Source organism: Protopterus annectens, chromosome 1.part1, assembly GCF_019279795.1.
Source record: "Protopterus annectens isolate FY-2018-M chromosome 1.part1, PAN1.0, whole genome shotgun sequence".
NCBI classification, from domain to species: Eukaryota; Metazoa; Chordata; order Ceratodontiformes; family Protopteridae; genus Protopterus; species Protopterus annectens.
In genome coordinates, this window is record NC_056726.1 from 564,235,927 (window position 1) to 564,254,902 (window position 18,976).

The following is an 18,976-nucleotide window of genomic DNA, read 5'->3' on the forward strand; positions in this document are numbered from 1 at the left end:
GAGATTTAATGGCAAGCTGTGATTTAACTTGTTTCTCTTTCTGAAGAGGAAAAATAAGGTCAGTAATTTGATACATTTTTTTTCCTTTAAAAGTTTATATGTTCTTCAAATGCTATTCCTAATTATACTTTCTTGATTACACTGCTTATGCTTGTTTGTAAATAATCTGTCATGCTTTAACTAATAATAATTAGAACTAAATAATAGTAAATAATATGTTTTATTTTTAACTCTATTAATATAAACAGTAAGTAACATTCTATTGTATATACTTCTTATAGCTTTCTCTTACATTTTTTTTTATTTCTGCCTTACACCCTTTTACTTTCTACTCTCTTTTCTTTTCTTTATTAATATATAGAAATGCTTTTGATCATATAGACACAGTAAATAATAAGATTTGTAGGAGTTGAGTTGGGACAAAAATGTTGAGTTTTGTTACTTATTAATAATTTTGGGCTTGATTTCACTTACATAGAGTCTGTAATAACCTGTAGAATGCATTGTGAAGGTTTTGTCATGTTTAGATGCATTTACACTGCTAAATGAATGTTTGTCACTAGTTTTTAATAAGTTTCCCGCCAAAATGTTAAGAGAGACAATCTGGGATGTGGGCTGTCTCATGCACAGTGTCCATGAGCTACCTCAAAAGCTTCAACTCTCAGAATTCTCACAGAGAAGCTGAAAGCAGCTAGTCTCACCTTTGACCTAGATATCACACTGACACATCACAGATACAGGAATGACACTACCTAATTATACTTTCTTGATTACACTGCTTATGCTTATTATAGCAATAACCCACGCCCTCGGGACCAAACCACGCCAACCGTGGGTAAATTTAGCATTACCCACACCCAGAAGTGGGTTATTGCTATTATACCATGACATTATTTAAGAAAAGAAACTGTTACTTTTCTTAAATAATGGCATAGTATAATGCCTGTTTACTGCCCTTCCGCAGATGTCTGGCATCCGCGGCAGTTCTGATGTACTATCTCCGTTGCTTATTTTAAAACTGTCTCGCTATGTTAAACTCATTTAACATAGCGAGACACTAAAAAAAAGCAACGGAGATCTTGCTTTCTCCGTTGCTTTTTTTTAAAACACTGTCTCGCTATGTTAAATGGGTTTAACATAGCGAGACAGCTTAAAATATGCAACGGAGATCTCCGCTTTATTTAAAGCTGTCTCGCTATGTTAAACCCATTTAACATAGCGAGACAGTGTTTTAAAATGAGTTATACTAATGGAAAAAGTCCGGCGACCGGACCTTTTCCATTAGTATAACTCGATTAAACGCACGCTGGCCAATCAGCGTGCACGTTTTGGGGGGGTCATGGTATAATTGTAAATAATCTGTCATGCTTTAACTAATAATAATTAGAACTAAATAATAGTAAATAATATGTTTTATTTATCACACTGACACATCACAGATACAGGAATAGCAGATTAATAATATGTGTTAAAAACCTATGTCCCAAACATATACATTACTATAACTCATTTAATTCATCTGATTGACAAGCATAAATAATTTTATAACTCTATACTGGAAGAAATTGTCATGTGATATATTTTAAAGCAGTAGTATAGCATGTTTGTAAAATCTGGTTACTAAAATGTGTTTGCTGTGCATTATTTTGTATAAAGCAGACAGATTTATTGAAGGGACAGCAATGTAAGATGGTGCTCAGTAAAGATACAACTCAGTGAGATCAGATATATATATATATATATGTATGTGTGTGTGTGTGTGTGTGTGTGTGTGTGTATGTGTGTGTGTGTGTATGTGTGTGTGTGTGTTTGTGTGTATGTGTGTGTGTGTGTGTGTGTGTGTGTGTGTGTGTGTGTGTGTGTGTGTGTGTGTGTATGTGTGTATGTGTGTGTGTGTGTGTGTGTGTGTGTGTGTGTGTGTGTGTGTGTGTGTGTGTGTGTGTATGCATGTGTATATATATATATATATATATATATATATATATATATATATATATATATGTATATGTGTATATGTGTGTGTATGTGTGTATATATGTATGTATATATATATATATATATATATATATATATATATATATATATATATATATGTGTGTGTGTGTGTGTGTGTGTGTGTGTATGTGTGTGTATGTAGATATGTATATAAATGTTTCTGAGAATCTGCTTAACTATGAAGTATGATTTATAACAATTTCTATGAATACAATATTTTATTCTATTGGCAATAATGAGTTTGAGTAAATGCTCATATACAAGCAATTCAAGTTTTTTTTTTGGAAGCTGTTAACTGTATTTACATGACAGAAAAATAGATGCATCCTAATATATGTAATGTCTGAATCATATTAGCCAAAGTTTTTGATTTAAATGAATGTTAGAACTTATTTTCTCTCCTCTTGATTTCTAACATCAAGATTATTTGAATGCTATTTGAATACAAGTGTTTTATATTACATGGATGTATATAGTAGTATGAACAGTTTTAAAAAAAAAAAAAAAAAAAAAAAAAGGTTTATTTTAGTTTATATGATGCTGTTTTACCAAATGTGTAGTCTTGTCTTGCTAGATAATTGAATTGAAAACTGTTAACTTCAGTTAAATATAACTAGTATTAAATTGATAAGGTGGTAGCTGACGTACTGCTGCTTAGGGTAGGGGGTTAACTTGAGTGGTAAATACTACTCTAAGTTGGAGTTTATAACTCCAGGCTGGATGCAAGGTTTAATCCTTACATTATTTTCACTTGTTCATTGTTATTTGTATATAGTTTTGACATCCACAATATATTTTGTACATTCATTGTCACTACAAACAAAATTGAATCCTATACAAAATCCCATAAGAGATTCAATAAATACAGCTATATTTAAAGGTACACCTAAAGGAGAAGATGTAACATTACTTATCTTGTTATTTGTTATTTTGATCATAAGATTCTTAAGTTTTAAAAATGCCAAATGACATCTTTAAAAGGAATTTCTTTAAACGTTAATGGATTGAATAATCCATGTAAAAGGGCAAGCCTAATAAGATACATTAATTTACATTAGGCCAACTTAGTCTTCCTACAAGAAACCCATCTCTTGAAAAAAGATATTGATAAACTAGCCACAAACAAATATACAGTATTGGTTAGTTCAGAGCACACTCAGAAAAAAAGAGGAGTGGCTATTTTATGGAATAAAAGTATGCCCATTCCTAAAACCATTAAGTCTTATCAGGATGACAAAGGAATGTTTTGCATGGTTACAATACAAATTAATGGGAAGACTTACACTTTAATTAATGTATATTGGATACCTGGAATTGGTATTAATACAGTGAAACATCATCTTGATAAGATCATATCATTCTCTATAGGAGATATTATTTTAGCTGGTGACTTTAATTGTATACTACATGAAAGTGATACTACCACTATAGGAAAGAGAAGAATTACATCTAATGCAAAACATTTAAAGGATTTTGCTAATTCTTATCATTTGAATGATATTAATAATCAGATAGATTCAAAATCATTACCATACACCTTTTTTTCTAACAGATACAAAACTTATTCAAAAATAGATAGGGTATTTATTTCTAACCAGATGGTAACAGATTTAATTAATTCCAAAATCATTTCATGTTCTATATCTGATCATAATTCATTTGTTTTTGAATTCATGATAAAAAATACTCATAATGTTCAGATCAAAAGGATACCAGCATACTTAACTCAACTAAAAGACTATAAAGAATATATACTTTCAGAAGTAAAACATTTTTTAGACATAAATAACACTCCTGAAGTCTCCATTGTTTATGTTTGGGATGCCTTAAAATCATATCTATATGGACAAAGTATCAGATGGTATAATAATAAAAGGAAATCTTGGGATAAGGAATTGTTAGATATTCAAAGTAAATTAGACTCTTATAAACATAATAATAAAGAAAATATTATGGACAAGAAAGTTATTGAAGAAATAAACAAACTAAATGAGAAATACAAAGAAATTTTAACTCATAAAGTTAAAATAACTTTAGAGAAATGCAAGTTTTTGTCTTATTCAATAAGCCCCAAATACTTACCTAGACTTAAAAATAAAACAAAAAGGTTGAATAAACAAAACCATATCAAAGAAATATTTTCTCTAAGGAAAAAGAAGAATGTTTCTAGTATACCAGAAATACTAGATGAATTTAGAAATCACTTTCACAAAATTAACCATAATAATATTAACATGGAACCTAAAGATAAAATAAAGGAGTTTATAACCACAAATATGAATAAAAAGCTTAATAAACAACAGATTAAACTATTGGACAAGAGTATTTCATATACAGAAGTTATTACACAAATAAATAAGCTTAAATCAAACAAAGCACCGGGTAATGATGGTATTATGCCAGAGATATATAAAATCCTTTCTAAAAATACATATTCATTAATACATAAGGTTTTTATTTTGGCCCAAACTGAGTTAATAACCCCCCCCCCCATCTTGGCAATATACATTTATTTCGCCAATTTTAAAACCTAATAAAGATCCAACTAGATGTTCTTCATATCGGCCCATCTCATTACTTAATGTTGATTATAAAATGTTTATGAATATCTTTGCTGATAGATTGGAGACAATCATTCCCGGCATTATAGATATAGATCAGACAGGCTTCATTGTAAATAGAAATACTTTTGATAATATAAGAAGAACTTTAACATTAATAGATTTTGCAAATAGGAAAAAGAAAGATTTAACACTTATTAGTCTTGATATAAGTTCAGCATTTGATTCAGTAAGTTGGGACTATCTGTTTACCTTAATGAAGTGCACAAACTTCTCGGATGCATTTGTAAATCTAATTGAACATTTATACAAAGGAACGTTGGCTTATATTAAGGTAGGAACATATGTTTCACAAAAAATACCCATTCTTAAAGGTACAAAACAAGGATGTCCACTTTCTCCACTATTATTCACTTTAGTAATGGAGCCTTGGGCTAATTTGATCAGAAACAGTACTGACATAGAGGGTTTTGAAATAGATGAAAATACATCCAAAATTCCACTTTTTGCAGATGATGTTCTAATTACATCAGCAGGATCTAATTCTTCTATACAGTCTCTATTTGATAACATGATGAATTTTAAAAGTATTTCTGGTTTAATATTCAATGAAGAAAAAACTAAACTACTACCTATATATACACGAAAAAATATTCTTATTAGTGATTTTACTAAATATGTACCCAATTCAGGTCAGATAACTTATTTAGGTATAATACTATCTAAAGATATTAAATCTATTATATATAATAATTATAATACCTGTTTTCTTAATATATAAAATCTTTTTAATACCTGGAATAATATGTTTTTTACTATGGAGGAGAGACTTACAATTATTAAAATGATAATATTCCCCAAGATTTTATACTCAATACAATCAATAATACTTCCACCTACAAAAATAATTATCAAGAAACTGAACACACTAATGTTAAATTTCTTATGGGCACCTAATAGACCTAGGATTGCATTAAAGAAACATACTAATAGCTGGTCTCAAGGGGGTATTTCTTTAACAGACTTTAATTTATATACTATCTCTTCTATTGTAAAAGTTATTACTTTATTAATAGATCAGTCATATGTCACAAAATGGAAAGATTATTGGGAGCTAATTAGTATACACTTCATGAAAATCTCCTTAACACATAAAAATATGATTGTAAATAACTCCATGTTATGGTTACTAAAGGAATTTTGTACTTCACCTATTACACCAAAACATATGGTTTGTTACCCATTAAATATTATTATTATTAGTTATCGTAACTTTATATTCATGCACCCTAAGTATAGGGAATGGAATTTTATTGTATTTCCTATAATGTATACTCAGGGTATGCTTTTGTCATCTACTTCTGAAGGAACTCATTTAGCTATAGATAATGATCTAAAGTACTGGTATCAGTTGATATCTGATAATAAAGTTAAAAATCTAGATTTCTTAAAACAAGAATTTGATCTAAGAGAAACTTGCTGGTTAGAGGTTCAGACCTTTAGACAACATCTCATTAATAAAATAGATTTAATGTCTATAACTGTTAAAGAATCTATTCCAACACTGATTGATTACTTGATATTAAATTTACAACATAAAGTTTCTGATAAAGGTAAACTTTCATACATACATAAAGTTATCAGACAAGAAACTTTTTACAGTGTAGATTCATACTGGAATTATTTCACTTCTATTAATGGGGACCCACCAAATCAACAAGATAAACAATATATATTGGAATCTGCTTATAGAACTACGTCTTCCATTGTCTAGAGACTTTATACATGGAAATGTTTACATAGATCTTTTATACACCTTTGATGATGAATAAAATAAATAATAAAGATAATCTATGTAAGAGATGTAATGTAGAAATTAATGCTGACTGGGCTCATATGTTTTATGACTGTATAAAATTGAAAGAATACTGGAAGTCAATTAATGAATTTTTGCAGGCTCTTTTACAGATAATTTCATTATTTCTAAATCTCTTATATTATTCAACACACCTGTACCTCAAAGTGTTAAAAGGTTAAGTTTCCCTTGTTATGGTCTATTCTAGCAGTGGCTAGGAAAATAATAACTAGAAATTGGATTTCAGATACACCTCCTTCGTTCAATGAATTTAAAAATGTTATGAATATAGTGTGCCATATGGAAATAAACACAATTAGGACTAGAACAAATAGAAAAACATCTTATTTTATTGTATGGGATAATTTACAAAATTTGTTAAAAAAATTTTAATTTCAATAGCATGGTATTTTAGTTTAATTAATTGATCTGATTGTAGTGGATGTCTTTGTAAATACTTTAGTTGTTTTGTTGAATATTATAATAATACCTATTTTTAATTACTTGTATAAAATTGTTATGATATTTCTCTTATATGTTAAAACAATAAACCTGTTTTGAAAAAAACAACTCCATTTCAATAAATCAAAATGTTTATTTTTAAATAAAAAAAGAACTGCAGACTAAGGGGATCACATCATAGGGAAACAAGACTTAAAATATCTAGGAATTTAGTTATGCAAGGATAATAATGAATTAGTCTCAAGCTGCAATAATATCATCAATACAATTAAAATCTGTGTGGAACAATGGAACAAAATAATATTAACAGTTCACGATAGACTACAGTTAATAAAAATGGTTTTACTGCCCAAGATCCTATATATATCGCTTTTGCAATAAAACTGTATACTTAAAGAAATAAATTCATGCCTAATACATTTTTTGTGGTTTCCCAAAAGAAACAGAATAGCTTTAATACATCATATCAGACCATGGAAACAGGGAGGATTAAACTTTCCTCATATAGAAGCATATATAAAAGCATCAATATCTAAAAAAATCTCAGATTGGATACGTCCAAATTGGAAAGAATTACTAACTGTAATATCAATAAATTAATTTGATTTACAAAAAAAAAATTCAAATAACAGATAAAAACAATTTGCCATGGCACATATGTATTAGTATGCAATATAACATAACTAAACCCACTAAAACTCATATGATTAATTATTACATTGACTCATTTAGGAAAAATGATTAATGCAAATATAGATTTAAAAATCTAGTTTGATCTTTTAACACTATTTATAGTCACAAAGAACTTTCCACATACAATATATAGAGAAATTATTAATTCCTGGGAACAGAAAGGATGTGTTTGTTCGCTCCAATGTATCAAAGAACTAAAAGTTTTAGATATACAAATAATAAAAACAATATACAAAATTCCACAACAGGACTGGCTAACTTTACAGATTATTCTGTCATATTCACAAGATTTAAGTAGAATAGTTAACAATTCTTCATTTAAAGAAATACCTAAATTTATGAAACACATATATGAAATCATATATAATGACTTTGACATGGGAAACAGTATTTCAAAATTTTACAAAGTATTGATAAACTATAAAACAACACCCAAAACCTCATATTGGAAATGTATAATAAAATGACATTCAATACAGTTAACTGAAGATATTAAAACAAATATCTTATTATCGATAAAATATACATCATTTTACACAATACTGGAGAGTTTATAATTGGAAATTATTGCACAGAGCATTCTTTACCCCAGATAGAATCAGTAAAATTAGTTTTTCCATAAAAGGAATATGTTGGATAAGTGAACAAATGCACAATGCAGATTGGTACCACATTTTCTTTGATTGTGTTAAAATTACACCATTTTGGAATGGTATTAATAACTTTCTACAAGCTTTATTTAATGAATCATTTTATTTAACTAAAGCTCTTGTATTATTAAATGTAAATGAAGGTCCTCATTTGAATAGATCAAACATGTATCTAGTATGGACTATACTTGCAATTTCAAGGAAGTGTATAAAAAGAAGATGGAATACAAACACAATACCAACTTTGGAAGACTTCTACAGCTGACTGAAGACCACAGCATTATTGGAAATTAAAATTAAAGAACTAAGAATTTATCCACAACCCTTGCGGGAAAGTCTTAGAATTGATAGACACTATATAATAATTGATCAGACACTCTGATAATGGATTGGGCATGCTTATAAAGTAACTGTATACATTAAGATCTGTTATATTGTCTGGCTAATGTAAATAGTGTAGATAATTATTTAAGATGTTATGTATAAATACTGTGGAATTCATTTAAATGTATTTGAAAAATAAAAAAAAAATTTGAGAAGAAAAAAGAAAATAGCTGTGAATTCTGACCCAACCATTGTGATGTACAGAGGGGACATTATATAGGTTCATACATTAGTACTAGGCTAAGTGCCATTTTAAGCCTAGCCAATTACCCCATGTCAGAATAAAACCCTGCACCTTGTGTCTGTAAGATAAGCACCTTAGCCATTATGCCAACCTCCCACCCTATGGGATATGATATCGAGGTTATGTAATTGCAGTAACAATAAACCATTATTGTCCCTCTTTGTCTGTCTCAATATCCCACCCACCATCTTCCAACCCAATTGTAACTTTCCTTCATAGATTAACCTGTTTGATCTAAGCCCAAAACCTTTCTTCTTGTCTTCCTCAATATCTTTGCATCTGACAGAGGACAAACTTGATCTGAGGAGGATGGGAGAGGGAAGGAGCTTGGGCTCTGGAGAAGCTTCTGAGTATAACATTTCTGTTTTAGATCCACCACAAGGGTGGATATCCCAATCATCAATATAGATGGACAGGCACAGTAAGGATTTATCATTACAGTAACTGCTTAACCTTCATTTTCTCTATGTTGGGTAGCAATGAGCCACATTTGGTGTCATCCCTGAACTAACTTAGCCAGATTGTTCTCCGGTATATTGGATTCAACATTGAGACTTGCAGAACTCCATTATTGATTATTCCACAGTCTGAGTACATGTTCCCTACTTTCACCCTACAGCATTACCTTGTTAATACACATCTCATTCAGAACTGAGTTGTGTTGAACTGTGTTAAATGCCTTTGTCACATCAAAGAAAAAAATAACCAGCATTCATAATCCATCAACTGAGAACTTATGCTGAAAAAAATTCCTCAGAAGTTTCCCTAAGTGAATCATAGGTTCACAGGTTCATAGGTTGGTACTAGGCTATCATCCCTAGGGCCTATATAAGCCTAGCCATGACAATTCCCTGGATATTTCTTCCCACACTATTTACTTCCCTGGACTCCTGTCTAGCAGGGTGACTGACGTGATCCCTGGGGTGAATTTCCTTTCTCCCATCCAATCATCAAGGTTCCTTTTGAAGAGGGCCAAAGAGGTGATCTGCTTGACATGTATGGGCAGTCTTTCCAGAGTCTGGGGAGTCTCTGGCTCAGGAACCTATCCCTCCAGCATGTTTTGTTTATTGTGATGACAAGGTTTAGATCCTTGGAGCATGTGGCTCTGTGAGATTGGGATTTCTTTAAGTGTAGCACGTCCAACAGCTCTGGGTTTGACATGGACTTGCATGTTAAGCAGAGATCACCTTGGAGTAGACGATATGCAACAGAGTATAGCTGAAATTTTTTAAGGTGTCAGCATAGGGCATCTGCTTTAGGCCTGTGATTCTTTTAGTGAGGTATTTCTGCAGCCTTTCCATTTGTTGCAGATGTCTTGAGTGGTACATACCAAATGGGGCGTTGTATTCTATAATGGGTCTAATGAGGGATGAGTACAGTGGGTCAATGACCTCCTTTTTTCTGGATGAAAATCCCTTAGTGATGAGATGTGCCACATAAAGGGATTTCCTGACTGTTGCAGTGATATGGTTATTGAAGGTGAGACCACTGTCCACCTGTGTCCCTAAGTCGCTTATCACACTTTCAGTGTTTAGTGTACTGCCATCTATGTGGTAATTCATGGGTACATGTTTTTTTCCCAAAGGGGATAACTATACATTTCTTGGCATTGAGCTTGAGCCCATGGCTCTGGCACCAAGCATCGGTTTCCGTAAGCCCTTTTGTAGAGTATCGACATCATTCGGGGATTCAATAATGGCTCCCAGTTTGCAGTCATCTGCAAACTTTGTTAGCCAGAGTCTCTTAATGTTGGCCTGTACTTCAGAGAAGTAGATGACAAACAAGAGAGCTCCCAGGACTGAACCCTGAGGTACTACACTTCTCACTTGTCTGGAGCTGGATTTGGAGTCAGCTACTTTTACAGTGTGGGTTCTGTCAATAAGCCAGTTGGCAACCCAACGATTGACGTAGGGATTAATGTCCAGCTTAGTAAGTTTATCTATGATTCCAGAGTGGGGGATGTTGTCAAAGGCCTTGGCAAGGTCCAGATAGGCTGTGTGGACTGCCTTACCCTCGTCCACAGCTCTGGAGACTGACTCAAAGAAGTCAATCAGGTTCAGGAGACAAGATAGGCCCTTCACAAACCCAAACTGGGTGGGGTCCAGTGTTTTAAGGTTGCCAGTGTCTTTGTTTATAAGTTTCATAATAATATGTTCCATGGCCTTGCAGATCAGACTCATCAGACTGATGGGGTGGTAGTTCCCAGGATCCAAGGTGGATCCCCCCTTGTGGAGTGGGATAACTGTAGCCGTGTACCACTCAGTGGGCATGCAGCCTGAGGTGAGGGTATGATTAAACATGACACTTAGGTGAGGTGCTTGTTCATTTTGTAGTTCATGTTGTACACAGCCCGGGATGTAATCTGGTCCCATGGATGTTGTATTCTTAGCTTTGGAGAGTGCATTTTTTACCTGTGTGGCTGTTATTACCGGAATTTGGCAATATTCTGGTATTGAGATGGGCCATTTAGGGGATGAGAAGGGGGTGAAGAAGGCACTGAATCGATCTGCCAGGATATTGGCAATATCGATGGGATCAGTATATTTAATGCCATTCTGTTGTAGCTCAGAGCAGATCTGAGCATTGCCATTTAGATTCTTGACATAGTTATAGAATGCCTTGTGGTTGTCTTTGGAATATTTGGCAATTTTATTTTCGTAACTAGCTTTGCAGGATTTTATGAAGGATCTCAGCTTCTTACTGAGGCTGGTAAGGGAGTTTTTTGCATTATGGGATTTTCCTCTTTTCTGCAACAGTTCCTTCCTTTTGTTGTAAAGTTTGTTTATGGAAGGGGACCACCAGATTGGCTTCCTTTTTTTGGAGGAGAGCATCTTGGTTCTATTTGGGATGGCACGATTCATGCATGAGTGGATGTGTTTGTACAGTGCCTTAGTGTAGGACTCAGCAGTCAAACTTTCAGTTCCTGTCTGCATGGGTGTCATGAAGTTTGTAACTTCTGACTTGAGTAGCATGAAGTTGGCCTTGGAGAAGATTTTTATGGAGGTTTCCTTACTGGGGGGTGGAGGTGGGATGTGGATGTTAAGGGTGATTAGCTTATGGTCTGATCTGACCAACGAGGGGGTGACCATAGGTGTGGAGCATCGATTTTCCATGTTGGTAATGACCAGGTCTAGGATATTGGAGCCCCTGGTGGGACTATGGATTAGTTGGTCCAGGACATTGGAATTTATGAATTCCAAAAACCGTTGGCAAAGGTGTTGGTACACGAGTAGTTTTCCCATTTAAAGGCAGGGTAGTTGAAATCACCCAGTATTAGGGTGTTTGGTTGTATATTAATATTTTCCAGTATGTTTAGAAGGTGTAGTGAGAATCTTGGGGCATGTTGGGGGATCTGTAGCAAGCTACAACTTGGATTGCAGTCTCTGCCATATGCCTTACTCCAGTATGCCCCAAGTGAATCTCTGTCATATGCCTTACTCCAGTATGCTTGTTAAGTTAATTAGTCAATAATATTCAATGGAAGTTACCTTAGTATTTTTAAGGGGGGTTAATGGTTAGCTGAAAAAAGGGAAGAGGTTCATAGGTTCATAAGTAGGTACTAGGCTATTGGCCCTGGGGCCTCTAAAAGCCTAGCCAAAAAGGTTCACCACCCAAGAAATGTTTCCTGTGCCCCTATCAAGCAGTGCTACAGAAGTGAACCCTGGGGTGAATTTTCTATTTCCCATCCAGTCGTCAAGATTTTTCTTAAAGAGGGCTAATGGGGAGCTTTGCTTGACATGAATGGGTAGTTTGTTCCAGAGAATGGGAAGTCTCTGGGACAGGAATCTATCCCTCCAGCATGTTCTGTTTATTGTGGTGACAAGGTTTAGGTCCCTAAAGCATGTGGTTCAGAGAGACTGGGATTTCTTTAAGTGTAGCATATCCAACAGCTCTGGGTTTGACATAGCTTTGTATTTTAGGTAAGTAGAGTTCACTCAGGACAGTGCAGTGTGGCTAACAGAGTGTTCTGTGGACCTAGAATCTTAATTAAACAATGTTATATCATGAAGAAACTGCAAGTTCCGTTTGTTTATAGGTGCCACTTAATTCATCTTTCTGCACTTACAAGGCTATAATTAAACTAGTATACATTTGATTTATCATAGTTGCTAGTGATTTAACTGGCACACTTCTGAGAAGAGTACATTTTAAAGTCTTAAAAGAAGCTGAAAGAATGACAAGCTTATAGTTATAGTGTTGTGTGCAAGTGATGACGAACAGAGGATAGTAGGCATAGGAGCAGGCATTTAATACAAAATACATATACATTTTATAAAACTATGTTGAAGAGCAATGCCACAATGCCATGCTAATATATGTGAAGAATGATTTGACTAGCAGGAAAAGGATATAATTATTTCTGTAAAGATATCTGGAATTGTAAATTGACTGGAGTAGTGTGTGACCTAGGGCACTATCTATTTCGAAAGAATTCATCTTATGAAACCCAAGGAACGTACAAGATCTTTAGTGGGTCGAACAAAATCATGCATCTCTGCAATGTAAAGCACAAGTGTAATTACATAATTATTGCATGTGCATTCAAAAGTCAAAAGCAAAAGTAACTTTACTGTCATTTAGATCTATACAAGTGTAGATTAAATGAGATTCCATGCAATCACCTCATCATGGGACAGACAAAAAAGAAACCGCATACATAAAAAGACATAATTTAAAACAACATATAATAATACTACCACTGTCTTATAAATCATCTCTATACTTAAGTATATAGCTACATATATTCCTAGAAGCACACACTTGTTAAGATACTAAAAATGCACATCTAGCAGCAAAGTCCATAGGTTCATAGGTTCATAGGTAAGTACTAGGCTATCAGCCCTAGGGCCTATACAAGCCCAGCCAAAAAGGTACCATGGCTTTTGCCACCCAAGAAAATTATTTTCCTGTGCCACTGTCGAGCAGAGCCACAGAAGTGATCCCCAGGGTGAATTTCCTATTTCCCATCCAGTCATCAAGATTTTTCTTGAAGAGTGCTAATGAGGAGCTTTGTTTGATATAGATAGGTAGTTTATTCCAGAGTATGGGAAGTCTCTGGGACAGGAATCTATCCCTCTGGCATGTTCTGTTTATTGTGGTAACAAGGTTTAGGTCCCTAGAGCGTGTAGCTCGGAGGGATTGGGATTTCTTTAAGTAGAGCATGTCCAACAGCTCTGGGTTTGACATAGCTTTGTATGTTAGTCAGAGATCACCTCTGAGTAGGCGATATGCGACGGAGTAAAGCAGGAGTTTTTTGAGATGGTCTGCGTAGGGCATCTGTTTGAGGCCAGTAATCCTCTTTGTGAGGTATTTCTGCAGCCTTTCCAGTTGTTGTAGATGTCTTGTGATGTACATACCAAAAGGGACATTGTACTCTATAATGGGTCTAATGAGTGATGAGTAGAGGGGAAGAATGACCTCATTTTTTTCTGGATGAGAAACCTTTTGTGATGAGGTGTGCCATGTAGAAGGATTTCCTGACTACTGTGGCGATGTGATTATCAAAGGAGAGACTAATGTCCACCTGTGTCCCAAGGCCTCTTATCACACGTTCGGTGTTAAGTATACTACCGCCTATGTTGTAGTTCATAGGTGTGGAGTTTTTACCTAAGGGGATGACAATGCACTTTTTAGCACTGAACTTGAGGCCATGGCTTTGACACCAGGCATCTGTCTCAGTGAGTCCCTTTTGTAGGATGTCCACATCATTAGGAGTTTCGATTATGGCTCCTAGTTTGCAGTCATCTGCGAACTTCATTAGCCAATGACCTTCTGTGTTAGCCTGTACTTCAGAGAAGTAGATAACCAACAGGAGAGGACCCAGGACTGAACCCTGTGGTACTCCACTTGTCACTGGTCTGAAGTCAGATTTGGAGTCTGCTACTTTCACAGTGTGGGTTTTGTCAGTGAGCCAGTTGGCAATCCATCTTGTGACAAAGGGATTTATACCTAGTTTAGTGAGTTTATCTGTAATTCCAGAGTGGGGGATGGTGTTGAAAGCCTTGGCAAGATCTAGATAGGCTGTGAGAATCACCTTATCCTCGTCTATGGCGTTGGTGACTGCTTCAAAGAAGTTTATCAGGTTTAGGAGACATGATCTGCCTTTTACAAACCTGAATTGGGTGGGGTCCAGAGTTTGAAGATTACCAATGTCTTTGTTTATAAGTTCCATGGCCTTGCAGACCAGGCTCGTCAGGCTAATGTGGTGGTAGTTCCTGGGGTCTGTGGTGGCTTCACCCTTGTGGAGTGGGATAACTGTCTCTGTGCGCCATTCAACGAGCACAAAGCCTGAGGTGAGGCTATGATTGAACATGGTACTTAGGTGGGGTGCCAGTTTGTTCTGTAGTTTGTGCAGAACACAGTCTGGGTTGTTGTCTGGTCCTATGGATGCTGTGTTCTTGGCTTTGGAGAGTGTGTTTTTTACCTGTGCAGTCGTGATTACAGGAACTTTGCATTCTTCCGGTATACAGATAGGGTTATAGAGGGTTTTAGGGGGTGAGAGGGGGGTAAAGTTAGCACTGAACCTATCTTCCAGGATGTTGGCAATATCAGTTGGGTCTGTATATTTAGTGCCATTGTGCTGTAACTCAGAGCAGATCTGAGTGTTGCCATTGAGATTCTTGACATAGCTATAGAATGCTTTGTGGTTGTCTTTAGAATCAGTGGCAATTTTGTTTTCGTAACTAGCTTTGGAGGATTTTATCAGGGATCGCAGCTTCTTACTGAGGCTGACCAGGGAGCTCTTTCACTCATGGGATTTTACACTCTTTTGCAACAATTTCTTCCTTCTGTTGTACAGTTTGCTTATGGCAGGGGACCACCAGATTGACTTCCTTATTTTGGAGGATAGCATCTTGGTTCTGTTTGGGATAGCACGATCCATGCACTCGTGTAAGTGCTTATAAAATGCAATTGTGTAGGATTCAGTAGTCGTAACTGTATTGTCCATCTGCATGGGTGTCATGAAGTTCACCACTTCTGTCTTAAGAAGCATGAAGTTAGCTTTGGAGAAACGTTTTGCTGTGGTTTCCTTAATGGGGGGTGGGGGCAGGATGTGGATATCTAAGGTGATTAGCTTATTGTGGGATCGGAACAATGAGGCACTGACTTCAGGTGTGGAACACCGGTCACTCATGTTGGTAATAACTAGATCTAGGATATTGTTGCCCCTGTTGGGGGTGTGGATAAGTTGATCCAGGGCATTGGAGTTTATGAACTCCAGAAAGCGTTAAGCGAAGGACTTTAATTATATAATATTTATATAAGTATATATAAAGCATATGTAAAGGTTATGTAGAACATGTTAATTAGACAAAAGGGTTAACTGTTTAGGAATATAACACCTGCTTCTGACAGCAAACTATATAAGAACAATTGCATATATATGAAAAGCTGAATATGTACATACTCAAGTACCGAATATCTGGATCACACTGTCTGAAATACTTGGACACTTTAAATATAGTAGGATAAACAACTGTGGGACATAAACAGCAAGGCTAGAGATTGACCAGCCTTTTTAAGGTAAGTGTTTGAAAAATGGGTACCAAACATGCAATATCACTGGCATTACAAGTAAAAACAGAATGGATCAGATGCTTCTTCTCAAATTTTATATTTTGCATTTTAGTACTAAACATACATGAACATAATATAAGATTTTAAGAAGCATACCTCATGGAAGGTATGATAAAGTAATATTTCAGAGAAAGAATTATAAATGATCGATAAAGTATAGTAAAAATTAACAAATGTAATATGCTGCCCAGAATGAGTATGTGAAAAGTATTTAATGGCTGATATGAAAAAATATGTTAGCAGAAATGCATTAAATAAGAGTAAGTAGATTAGGTAGGTTAAAGAATATATAAGCATTTCAGATTTACTTTACTGAGTGAAAGCACAATTTGGATGCATGGCATGAACAAAAGAAGTTGCAGTTGTCTTTTCCTTAATGTTAAAATTCAATTGATATCATTTTATTTTGGTTAATAAATACTAACAAAATGTATATTTCAATGCCATATGCTAAGCAAATTTTTTTTTTTCCAGCTACAGTATGAGTTTTGCTATCAAATTGCTTCTTCGTACTTGGACTGTTTTGAAACCTATGGAAACTTTAAGTGAACACATTACTTCACTGACACTAAGTTGACCTGTTACAAAAAGCAAGTATCCAGTGAATACAGCCTTTAGTTCTAATCGTGGCTGGAGGGCAAAATGAACAAAAATGAACAAAATGGTATACCATGTTTAAAATGTCTTCAGAAGAGTGCAAAGATCGTATTGCTTTCATTCCAGTATCAGTCCAGTGTTATGAATGCACTTTAGAACTGCGGATGGAGTCATCCATTTGTAATAAAAAGCACTGAGAATTATATTATGCATTATGTGTATTAAATATGTGCTGATTGTTTACACAGAATTACAGTGCTGTAAAAAAATAATATAGCTATTTTAGCAGGGACTGTTTGCTAATCGCATTTTATTAAAATCCTGAATATTTGTAGTATTTCATAAACCACATGAAATGCCAACATACAGCACATTTATTAAGATTATTTTATTTATTGTCTTAAAATCCTCTGACATAAAAAATGAGAAAATTTTTTCAGGAAATATATTTGGTATTTTGAACCTTATTTAACAATTCATTCATGAAATATTAATTTTTTTCAGGAAGTAGCATATTGTGAAGGAACCCACAATTCCCTGGTAGGCTTCTGCAGCATATATGCTTTCTCCAAAATATGTCAATATATATACTACATGCTTTCTCCAAAATATGTCAGTCTTATATCTAGTTATATTCTTAAGTCACAGTAATGTATGTATGTGTGTGGGGGCACATCAAGTCAGCTCTTATAAAAATTGTTTCTTAGATAGTACTTCTTTTTAGAAGTAATATTTTTTTGTGGAAGAATTTTCATTAATGCATGATTCTGTACATACTTCAAAAAGAAGTACTCCATAATCAGGTTTTAGTACTTGTCTTCAATAAACTGATTAGGAAATTTTAAAGTAAATCATACACATAACCAGGCAAATACAAGGTCCAAGATGAAAGCATCTAAAATTACAGCCATAGTATCCAATAAAATTCACTCTTTCTGTTTAGCAATATAAAAATATTGTTCTTTATCACCCCTAATTTAATTTGTTTTAGCTCTTCTGAACTATTAATTCTAACATGCAGACCTACACTAAAATTCCCGTACAGTGGAATGAGAAATTTGAATACAACTGAGTTAGGGCAGGACTGCTCAGTAACAAAATTTCTAAGTGTCAGCTAGTGACAATTACTTTCATCTCATCCAAGTTACTATAGCTGCAGACTAAAAAAAAAACAGCTGTAAGAATGGAATACAATTTATTGAAGACGGATCAAGTTGAGTCTTGTAAAAGGATAATGAGTGTAGCTGAATGCAAATGTTGCAAAGAAGTATTAATTTACTTACCATTTTTAACCAGATATTTACAATAGTCCCAGATGGATCTTTCCCAGCAACTGTTGGACCACATTGCTTATAAAATAATTCACAGTACAACTGGAAATGGCTAAAACTTTTTCAGTCAATAGAAAAATAATGACTGATCTTGCTAAATGTGAGCAAGCAATATACTGTATACAGGAAGATTGATGAATCCATTTGTTTTTTTTTTTTTAATGGGTAAGAACTTGTGAAAGAATAGAAACCATTAGGAGTAGATATTAGTGAGAGATATAACTTGAAAAAATGAAGGAAACAATAAGAAATGTTCCAAAAAAACTGACACTAATACTGAAAACATTAACATCTAGGAATAAAGTTCAGTCCTTTTTTTCTACTCTGAATTAATGTCAGATAACCCCTTTGATGTCATTGACTGGTCACAAAACTTTGGATCGATGAGGTAGAAAAATAAGAAAAGTACTTTGTGCACATCAGTTGAAAAATATGTTTATATATATATATATATATATATATATATATATATATATATATATATATATAATCATTTATTTATTTTACATTTGTTAATCTGGACACGTCCTTTTTCAGTGGTGGCCCGAGGAGAAAAACTTCACAAATAACAGTATGAATAAATGAGTACATTATGTACAAAATAGTTATGATAAACACAATATATA

At 34.1% G+C, this 18,976-nt stretch overlaps 1 protein-coding gene across 2 annotated transcripts in view; it reads left to right on the top strand.

Annotated features, from left to right (window-relative positions):
* Window positions 1-17,222, top strand: part of LOC122806395 (receptor-type tyrosine-protein phosphatase U-like) — a 1,549,454-nt gene extending 1,532,232 nt beyond the window's left edge. For both annotated transcript variants that reach the window (XM_044076762.1, XM_044076771.1), the window contains one exon: window positions 16,897-17,222. In XM_044076762.1, coding sequence (XP_043932697.1) covers window positions 16,897-16,971 — 75 coding nt within the window. In that variant the 3' untranslated portion in view covers window positions 16,972-17,222. The remainder of the gene's footprint in view (window positions 1-16,896) is intronic.
* Window positions 17,223-18,976: the final 1,754 nt, after the last annotated feature.